General features: G+C 34.8%; 1 protein-coding gene across 1 annotated transcript; it reads right to left on the bottom strand.

Moving 5' to 3' along the window:
• Nucleotides 1–7,004: 7,004 nt before the first annotated feature.
• On the bottom strand, nt 7,005–11,091 carry LOC131603519 (uncharacterized). The gene is made up of 6 exons (XM_058875854.1): nt 10,853–11,091; nt 10,640–10,776; nt 9,224–9,576; nt 8,762–8,858; nt 8,387–8,668; nt 7,005–8,277 (listed from the first exon to the last, which is right to left on the bottom strand). Exons 1-6 carry the CDS (start codon nt 10,980–10,982, stop codon nt 7,270–7,272), a joined length of 2,007 nt encoding a protein of 668 aa, XP_058731837.1. The 5' UTR covers nt 10,983–11,091; the 3' UTR covers nt 7,005–7,269.
• Nucleotides 11,092–11,400: the final 309 nt, after the last annotated feature.

The raw sequence follows: 11,400 nt of genomic DNA on the forward strand, positions 1-11,400 counted from the left end.
ACTTTTTCAATTTCAGCCTTCCTAAAAAAAAGTCCTTTGAAAATATTAAAAAATAATGAAGAAAAGTAAATTTGTTTTAAAATTGTTAAAGAGCATGGAAAATGAGTGGCGGTCCAACAAGCTTCGAAAGTGAAGTCGCGGTGGTCAGTAGATTGGTGGCATTCGGAAGTTGCGGTGGCCCACAGTAGCGGAGAAGTCGGAGGCTGGAGTCTGGTTGTTGGCGATGGTGGTCAGTTGGCAACGGTAAGGTGGCGCGGCGGCGACAATGGAACGATGATGGTTTAGATGAGTATCGAGTTGGGTCGGTTCGGTTCGGGGAGATGTTCGTCGATGAGACGTATTTTTTGTCTATTTTGATTTTTATGTTTTCACCGGTTATAAATATGTATTTCTATCATTTTTGTTAGTGAAGAGAAAAGATATAAAAAATATATGATAATTCTAGTTAGAGAAACAAAGGTAGAAATTTCTTGGAGTTCATGAAATTAAGAAAATTGGGAAACACTTCTAAATACTTTAAATTTTTGTGATTCATATATAAAGATATAGAGAGATTGAGAAACACTTGGGAGAAAATAGAGGTTGTCTTTGAGAACTTAAGAGACTATTTTTTCGTAATTCATTTTTAATCTCTTGTAACAATTTTTAGAAGTATAGTGAATCGGAGAACTAGTCTTTTTTCAGAAGTAGATCAGTTTGATCAAATTGGATAAACAAATTCTTTGTGTACTCATCTTTCATCTTCCTTTTGCTTCTGTTGATTTGCTTATACTATTTGACAAGTTATATTGTTTCTTGAGGTAATTTGATTGTTTGTCATTGGTCTTTGTCTTAATCATCATAATTCTCAATGAAATTAATGGTATTGTAAGATTTTCAATGAGAATGTCTTTGTGTGTTTGAACCTTTCAATTTCACAATAATTGGTGTCCACTAATAGGCAAATGGGTTAAGTTTACAATTGTGCGCCATGGATTATGAATGGGATATCAAAAAATAATTCAGAGACAATAATGATGGGTTATGGAAAGTGAAGATGCATGCAAACTTGACTCAACAGAACTGTGTAAAATTATTGAAGAGTGAGAGATCAACGCATGCACTTCTAACACAAGTAGAGAAGACCGAGATTTAGATAAGGCCAAAAGTGTCATTATATGTGCCTCGTGTATAAAGTTCTAAGGAAAGTCGTTAGGGAGAAGACTACGACTTCGTTGTAGGAAAAACTAAAATCATTGTATATGACCAAGTATTTGACTCATAAGTTGTATCTGAAATAACAAATCTATTTATTCTGAATGCTATAGAACAAATCCAGAGTGAAACTGTTGACAAAATTTCTTAAGATCATTGATGATCTAGAAAATAGTGAGGTAAAGATTGATAATAAGTGAAATACTTTACTCTTGTTAAGTCTGTTGTTGAAAGTATTTATGGGTAAATATTTTCTATATATATCGTATCCATAGGGATTGGTTTAATATCACTGTCATTCTATAGCAAATTATTTTGAGTGAGTAAAAATAGTTGAGTTTGTTTTACTATTTTAAATATGCTATTAAATCTAAATAATTATTAAAACTAGAATGCTGAAAATTGGTTAGCAATGAAGGAGATCTGTTGAGCTTTAGGGCTCATCAACCTATTCCTATGCAATTTATTAATTAAATCATAAGTGAACCATCATTCGAATTATTATCTTCACTTATCCTCAAACTTGATCCCATATCTGCAGATCAAATTAGATGAACTTCTACCAATATGAGATTCGATCTCTCAGAATCTCAATATCGATAAGAGTAATAGACCATGATACTTATGAAAACTCATTCACAATTCCATCTCTGCAAATTATGACGGAATCAATATAGTAACCTAGGGCAAAAGTTTAAACCTTTTCTTTCGATCAAAGATTCAACAATAATTTAACATAAAAACAAGGTTTCTTATTGATAATAAATTCAAACAATTGTTCACAGGAATTAGTCAATGGTATTGCATAATCATAGGTTAACTACTACCCTAAACTCAACAAAAGAGAATTAGCTCTTCATAGACATGAAGAACACACAAGGGTTGATTGAGGAATTCATCATGATCAATAAAATCTCTTCAATTGATGAAGAATCATTCTTCAATGGTTGCTCTGTGCTTCACGATCAGATTTCTCTCTTAATTTCGTTCACCAAAAATCACCTCTCCTAATTGGCAGCTAAGGCTTTTATTTATAAGAGTTGGGCTGGATAGGCCATCTCCGCGGCGCGGCACGGGGTCCTGCGGTGCGGCCCAAAACAGTGGGATTGGCGCGGCGCGCTTGCATCCCTCGCGGCGCGGCCTTGCTAGGAATTCTCCTTTTTGCTTTTCTATTGATTCTTCCAGCTTCCTTTCCTCTTCATGCTCTTGTAAGGCTATTTTTCAGCTCCAAACCTGCATCAATAGTATCCAAAGTGATTTGATTTGCTTCACAACATGAACTATACATATGAAGTCCAATTCTCACTACAAACCCATGAAACTATTACAATTTGCTTAAGTTTAGAGCGTAACTTAGTTACAATAACCCATGAAAATACCATAAATTCATCCCTAACATCTGTTACTCAGATCCTTTGAGCACTTCAAAGATGTCGTTCTTTAACGTAAGGAAGATACTATTACCTTGTATGAAGTCCATGCAATTATGGTATCCAAGGAGCTTTCAACATTGAAAGATTTTAAGGTTAACGATATTGATGAAGGCTTGAGTGTCTTAAGAAGAGGGAGTGGTAGTAAAGGAAAGTCCAAATCTAGAGGTTTTGATAAGTCAAGGTTAAAATTATTTATTTCCATAAAGTCATTAATTTTAAAAAGGATTGTTTCGAGATGGGGAGCAAGGATGAGTTTGTTCAAATTAATATTTCCTTAGATGAGGTTGAGTATGGTTATGAGACTGTTGGTGCACTAGTGGTGTCAATTTTGGAAATTGAAAAGAGTTTGGATCATGGACTCAATATGTTCTTACTACATGTACTCAAGGAGAGAATACTTTGAGACTTTGAAGCTGGAAGATGGTAGAGTCATTCGACTCGGTAAGGACCAGACTTGTAAGGTTTATGTTATTAGTATAATCATACTTTAAATGTTCGATGATCGTGAGTTCCTTCTATGCAATGTGAGGCATGTTTTCGAGCTCAAGAGAAAATTATTTTCCATAAGCATGTTGAATTATCTAAGGTGTTGTATCATAGCTAAATACGACTTGTTGAAAATTTTGCAAGATGGATTGATCATGGTTAAAGGGTCTAAAATATGTGGGTTATATATTTTATATGGTTATATTATTATTAGTTATGCATCGTCAGCCAGTGAGGACTTTTTTTTAATAGAACAAACTATGAGATTTGAGGTCAAGACATGGTAGATGTCCTGAGTTTGTTTTAGAGAAATTTAAAGAGTTTTGCAGGAAACAAGCGATGAAAATGCATTTGACCTTTTATGGCATGATGCTAAGAGTTGTGTTGTTAGGGAGTTTTTAAGGTAAGGATAGTTCCAAAGCATCCCACCTAATCGACTGATGTCCATTCATAAGAATAAGTGTCCATGGAGGTTTAGAGTAGAAAATTGGTAGGCTATTATAATTTGAAAGTCTTCAAATTTTTTCCATTTGCATGAATCAAGCTAGTACAACTTGATGGTAAGGTTGTGAAGTGTGTGTTTAATGGTTTTCCAAAATGTGGTAATGATTACAAGCCGTGAGAAGTGGAATATGGAGGATTAAAGTTCAACACAAACATATGTATTACTTTCAATGAGGCCAGTAAGAGGGGAATAGTACAAACCTAAAGATGAAGATAATAGAAACTATAATGATAAGACTCAGTTTGATGTGGAGGTTCATGCTAGGGAGACTATAGGATGAGAAAGAAGTCAAGAATCCTAAAATTGGTTTTAGTGAGAGAAATTTTAAAGTGGCCACTAATTATTATTTGACTCATGATAAGGTAAGAAGAGAGATTGTAACATCTTAAAGATATTGTTATGTTGACCTTGGTTGTTATGCCTCGAATGTTGAAGGGTTACAAAATTAAGAAACAAAGACCTTCAAAGAGGCACTTGAAAGCAAAAGAATAAAAAGATGGTTGAAAAACCATACTTGTGGACTTGCTAGACTACCTAAGCATAAGAAGGTGGTTGGATGCAAATGAATGCAAATGGCAAGATCAATGTTCAAACAAGACTTGGACTTGATCAATGTTATTGAATAATGATTAAACTTGGGAAAGAATAATAAGGTGGTTGATGGTTAAAATGAAATCACCATTAGTTTTAAGTTAAGGTGGAGATTTGTGAAAGCGTTCCTCATAATCTTAAGTGGTGAAGAGAAAGAAAATATGTTTCAAGACTGTCAAAAATCATAGAGTACGAAAAAGCACTTGGAAAAGCAGCAACGACAATCTAACAATGAAGCCACAATGGTCTCAGACCGGCGAAAGACAGAAGTCGGCAATGATTCGAGATGGAAGCAGAGTCGACAGTTGGTGGTCAGTCGGTGGTACAACAACGGCCGAGTAGCGGCGGATCGTCGGTGCAATGGCGGCAGGACTATAATGGGTCGATGGTGGTCTCAACGAGTCGAGGGTATTAGGCTGGGTCGGTTCGATTCGCTGATCTATTCGGTGATGAGTCGTGTTTTTTGTTCGTTTTGGATATGTAGGCTTTCTGTCGTTATAAATATGTATCTCTATCTCACTTTGTTAGTGAAGAGAGAAAGACAAAGGGAATTGGTGGTAATTCTATCTAGAAAGGCAAGAATAGAAATTCTTTGAAGTTTTTGAAATTTGATAAACTTTTGGAGGTATCTAAGGGGATGAGAAACACTTCTAAATACTTTGGGTTTGTGCGATTCAAGTTGGGGAGATTGAAAAACACTTGGAGAGAAAATAAAATTTATTTTTGAAAACTTGAGAGATTATTTTCTTGTAACTCATTTGCATCCTCTTGTAATAATTGTTAACAATATATCTTTTTTTTTTGCTTTACCACCGGTTTAGTCCGGTTCGGGGGCGAGTTCTGGCATCAAGTGGTTCCATCCCCCTCCCGATCGGGGTTGCGGGGGATCGAACCGTGGTTCTCCCTACCAAGTCCAGCGCCAATCACCACTGTACCAACTAACGATTTGTATTGTTGACAATATATTGAATTACAGAATTATTCTCTCTAGAATAGATCGATTTGGTCGAATTAGGTACACCAATTTTTAGTGTGTTCGTTTTTTATCTAACTCTTATTTGAAGTATATTTGCTAATACTATCTAACAAATTATTTTGTTATTTAAAATAATTTGATTGGTTGTCATTGTTTTTTTCTTCCATTCATCATGGTTTTCAACCGAAATTAATACTATTATTGTTAGGCTTTCAACGAAAAGTCTTACCATAGTTAAACTTTTTAATTTCATAACATCTCAGATCTCAAATTAACATGTAAAATTGTTTTATTTAAAATGATACAGTTTTTTTTATTTAAACAGTTTAATCTCAAACTGAGTGAAGTAGATCTTGCTCCTTTGAATTTTATTGACCGACATAGACCTCAATTTTCACATTTTCTGGTTGGAAATCTCAAACTAGATATGTATTTATTTGTATTATTTGTTTCCTTTGAATTTTAGCACTATCTTATCCTATCATTAGTGTAAACCACCTATTAGAAGTAAGTAGCTCAGCTAGAAACCAGAAAAGTACTTTAAAAGACAAGCAATTTGTTAGTTGCATTCCTTTTTAATGCTTCCAGTTTGCAATAGTGCTGAATTAGTACTAGGACTATTTGAAAGCCATAGCCTTATCCGTAACTTTGTCGAGACATGAGATGAAAAAGTATAAATTTAAAACCACATAAAAAATTCTACAAATCTTTGATGAACAGTCAAAAATCGATATTGTTAGATTGAACGTTATAACCAGAATTCAAATGTCATCATCAGCATTTAAATTTGGATACGTCATTACCAGAATTCAAACTCGAATACTCAGTTATGTGTGTAAATTTCTAGTGATCATTACCACTTTGTCTCCATAAAAAAAAAAAATTATTTGGCGCACCAAACTTTCCAAAATTTAGTGTCATGATCTTACAAATCACAATCATATTTCAACGATATTATGAGATTGAATTATTTGAGTTTATGTATTCATAAATTTTGAAATTGTTTGAAAAAACTTATAAAATAACTTCATTTCATAAATTCTCTTTCTCTAGTTTATAACTTATACGAAAACAATTTAAATCTAATTTATTTTTTTATGCACAAATAGTCTAACATAAGTACTTATCATGATAACTGTTTTTATTCAAATAAGATCTATTTCTTTTAAGCTTAATTGTTTGAAATTGTATATATTTTACAAACTTCAAGCAAGGGAAGAAAAAGAATAATCTCATAAGATCTTTTAAAAAGGTTAACAAATCACATAAACAAATTAAGCCTTTCATGTAAATCTCTTGCGTTATAGCAAACAAAAATACAATAGATAGCTAGCAAATGACTGAAAACACCAATTGGGAAATAAGTGAGAAAGTGAAGAGGAGACACATTTTCAGCCTGTTTGTTTGGAAACTTCATGATTCCATCACCTACCAGTCTACCATATTGTCTACTCACACAATGGCAAGACACACCTAACAAGGTTTCTTAGACAAACTACGTCAACCAATGCACACTAAAAAATAGTCTCAAATTGGGATACAGAATGTCAGATTAAGATTTGGCAGTTATTGTGTCTCAGATTTGTAATTCTCCTCATTCAATCACCCTCAACAAACAATCTTCCAAACCATGCACACTAATAAATAGAACATTAATAGTACTTGTTAAGAACATGAAGGATATTATTCTCGGAATGAAACACAGAAAATTTAAAGAATTTACATCGGAGGTTCAAAAACATGGCATGATAAGGGAGTGTTGTTGTATGTGTCAATAAAAAACAGACGATATAAAACCAAAAACAGTACTCTGAATAAATGGTAAAGCAAATCTCTTACTGCTTAGTGAGGGGAAGTAAGTTGCTAGACCAAGAATCTATCAACAAAATACATGCACTTCATACGTCAAACTCACACATTGACCCTTGCATCCAATACACAAATATACTCATTTGGTTGAACCAAAATTGACAGTTTTGACATTGAACTCTCGTAGTGTATATGGAACCTCCGTTTAGTAATTGAAAGCATAAATAACAAAATGTCAGTAATACAAAATGTTTATCAGAAAGAACGAAATCTAATTAATTCCTAGACTTCTTTCTCGACTTGGAGGAAGGCTTGGATGAAGAAGGTTTGCTTTGCTCAGAAGCTGCACTCTGAGTTGCACCTTTGGAGGTAGTTGCCTGGTTAGACTTCGGATTCGATTGATTGGACGAAGCACCCCCGTCGTGCTTTTCTCTAACTACAGCACCTTGTGAGCCTCTCACTTGAGCAGCTCTTTTGTCCTTCCTCTTGGGCCTAAACGTTGACCTCTCCCGCTTGGGAAGCCATCTTTCTGGATCTGGTGGAGGACCTGGGTTTGCAGGGTTAAACCCTTTAGGATACCTTGGCTTTCTCTTTCTCTTTTTCTTAGTTTTTGTCTTATTCTTTCCTTCCTCGTTCGTTTCAGTGACACCTTGAGGAGGACCTTCAACTCGTTTAACTCCAGAAGTACGCTCCAAGCTGTCCACATCAATTCCCTTCAATCCAGGTAAAATCTTTAGTTGCTTTTCATATAGCTCTGCCTTAATAACATCCAAACGGGCTACTGTTGTTATCAGCCCAACTAGTGCTTCTATGCTTCCCTGACTTTTAACAAGCTCCTCGTAGAGTTTAGCCGCATCCTCTTCCCGTCCATGCTTTAGTTTGAATGAGGCAGCCTCTTGCATTATAATATTAAGCTTATTGTCCTCAGTCATAGCATTAGACCACCATTTGGTTGCAGAATCAAGCACAGAAGCTGCACCCTCGACGTCGCTGGCTCGCTCTTTTAAAGTTACAAGGGTGGCAACAGTAGCAGGCATGTGTTGAATAGCTGGTATCTTAGTCAGAGAATCGGCTGCAATATGTGGATGGCCAGCCGCTGCCGCCACCTGAGCCCTGGCCAAGTAAAGAACTTGGGACTTCTCAGGGAACTTTCCAGCAAACTGTGCCAGTACTTCCTCAGCCCTTCCAGCTTTGTTCTCTCTAACTAAGAGGGCAGCTTGCAGCAATACTGGTACAACACTTTCGGGAAACATGTCTGGCAATGCAGAAACAAGTTCTCGAGCCTACAAATTGCGATGTAACAGTATCATTAACAGCATGATCTGTAGCCAAGTTTAAAAAATAATGATATATAACTGATAACTTAAGGATAAAAAGACAAAGATGAAAGACCTGGTCAATCCTGTTAGCATGAAGAAGCAAAAGAACCCTATTTGCATATATTGCTTCCTTTTCTTTTGCTGAAAGTTTCAAGTCCAATCCATGAGCTAGGCGAAAGCTTTGTGCCTCTTTCTCTTTTAGCCGATCAAGTTTCTTCAGGCTATCAGAAACATCCTTTGGACCTTTCAGCGAAACAAGATTGTTTACTGCCACTGCAATGGATGATTCATCAGCCATATCTCTTTTAATCATGTCCACATAAGCTTCCATAGCATCTTGTTTACGCCCAAGAAGCTGCCAATCAACGATTGATTAAAATAATTGACTACTAAAATAAGTAATACTTGCTTGAAAGATAAAGAAAATTTGAGAAATCAGAACTTCTACCTGTTGGACATAGCCCAACTGTACAGCAATAGGAGACAACTCATTTTCTATATCTTCATCAGGCCAGTTATCTTCCATCAGGCTCTCTTGACCAATTCTGATATAAAAAGTTGATTTATAAGTATATGCCATTCATGGGTAACTTTTCAGGTAATAGGTTTATAACTTAATAGGTTAAATTATTTTAATCAAGACAAGTAACTGAAAAGAAAATTTAGATTATAGCAAATAACTGTCCATGTTTTACAATAAGGAACTTTTACTCAAACCAATCACACTTGACTTGCCAATGAAGCATCTATTACTAAAGGTCAAATACGAAAGAGTTTTTATCATGACTCAAAGTACACATCACAAATAATAAAATCGAATATTGTTAGACTATGTTATATGTTACCCATGAAATTATTTATAGTAAATTAGGTCAATTTCATGATTCCCACAACTAAAATCTCACATCACCTTCGGGCAGACAGCAAGAGTAGTTCAGCATCTGTGTACTTATTCCTTTGAATTAGAGAACAAGCAGTATTATATGCCAGTTCAAAGCTGCTTGTTGCTTTGACCCGAAATGAATCCAGCCATCCTTGTACTTCAGATGATCTCCCTGCCATAACCAAGGCAGCAACAGAATTTATTTCCAACATATCAATCTTGGACTTTTGAAGCTTCTGGTAGATATCTAAGCAATCATCCATTTTTCCAAGACGATACAAAATTTGAGACTCCAAAAGCATAGTTTCGTCATTGCTTTCATGTTTTTGCAAAGACTGCAAAGCTTCATCCAACTTGTTTTGTTTGTATAAACAGTATGCCTATTTAGACACAACAAAGTAAAAAAAAATAAAAAATCAATGGTAAGCATTTTCACACCTATAATACCATAAGCTCCAATAAAATCTTCTATGAATTATGTTCAATATTGATACTACAAAATTAGAGTCGTGTATTGAATATTGATACCTCACAGATATGTAGGGTAGATGTACTGGCTCGTATAGATATTAAAGTTCTATAATGAAGTCAGACAAGTGTTCCTAAAAAATTGTTTTTTTCTTTGCTTCGACACTCATTGAATCAGTGTCCAACATCAATATGACACTCACTCTTATCAGTTATCACATATGTCAGACATTTCACTCACTCTTATCAGTTATCACATATGTCAAACATTTTAGACAAGTGTAATAAACAAAAAAAAAAAATCTTTGTTTCAACACACCTTCATACAATTTTTGGACAAATCTCACACACGTCTAAAAGAGTTAAACATGTATTGAAGCAATGTGATCGATAAAGAATTAAAGACATTAATTTTGATAAGAATATTTTCAATTTTTTTAATAATAGATAGATAAACGAACCTCAAATATTATCTTATATGTAGTGATGCCGGTGTCCTATGTTTTTGACATTATCAGGGTCGTCACAAGTGTTTGTGTCTTTTCCTAGTGTCCGTGTCGGAGGCAGTGCTTCACAAATCTCAAGTAATTTTATTTTAAAATTGTGTTCATTATGATGTTATATACATGAAGAAATGATCAATGCATCTTCTTTACAAGTTTTTCGCATGTATATAACTTTTATTGGAAAATTTTTGTTGACTTATCTAGGCCATATTATATACTGAATTTCAAAATTTTCACTTTTCTGCATATTATACTATGTATCTGGGCTTCATAGACCAAATACATACAACTAGAGTACACTAACCATTCTCCTCATGCTTCCACTTCATAATTCAATTCCTAATAATGAAATCTACAATCTCAGAGAGATAACCCTATCCTTAATTCTAGTTCTGAATTTCACGATTTAATTTATCAGAAAACTAATCGGCACAAAGAGTAAAAGGAAATTCAGATTGGATTGACGCACCTTAAGGAAATGAAAATCCTCGGGAGGAGTCTTAGAAGACTGAAGAGCGGAGACAGCATCATCGAATCGATCGTCTTTGATCAGCGCGACAACCTTGCATCGGAGAGCGTCTTCGTCACCAGGTGCGATTACGAGAACTGCAATGAGATAACAGAATTGTTAACAGAAGATAATCAATTAATTGAAATCGGAGGCGATTAAGAATTGACGGACTCTGATCTGTGAGTTTGACGGCATTGGTGAAGGCGGAAGCTTGGATGTGTTTGTTGAGCGTGGTGAAGAGATCTTCGAGTGGCGGTGGAGCGGGAGGCTGCGACGGCGAGGGTTTGGGCTTCGGAGCCATTAGGTTTTATGAGTAGCGAGGTGGAAAAGAAACGAACGGAACGAAGGTGTGAATTGTGATTGACTTGTTCAGTTCGAAACGATAATCGGTCGGGTCGGGTTTGGATGATGTTTTTTTACGAAGATGACAACAATACAAATAATAAAAAAAGTGAAGATCATTTCGGTTCAAAACTATGAATTAATAATATAAAAAGTTTAAAATTGTTTTTATAAGGACTTGAATTTAGACCCTTTAAATTACATCCTAGTCTTTATTATTAGACCAATGTAAACTCATAATTAATAATATTATAATCTCCATAATTTCTAATAATTTTAAATAATTTTGAATTTAAAATATAAAATATAAAATTTGTATCAATAGGATTTCGAATCCGTCTCTTCAAATTAAATGACAATCAATTTACTACCAGTGT

Source organism: Vicia villosa, linkage group LG5 (assembly GCF_029867415.1).
Source record: "Vicia villosa cultivar HV-30 ecotype Madison, WI linkage group LG5, Vvil1.0, whole genome shotgun sequence".
Taxonomy (NCBI): domain Eukaryota; kingdom Viridiplantae; phylum Streptophyta; class Magnoliopsida; order Fabales; family Fabaceae; genus Vicia; species Vicia villosa.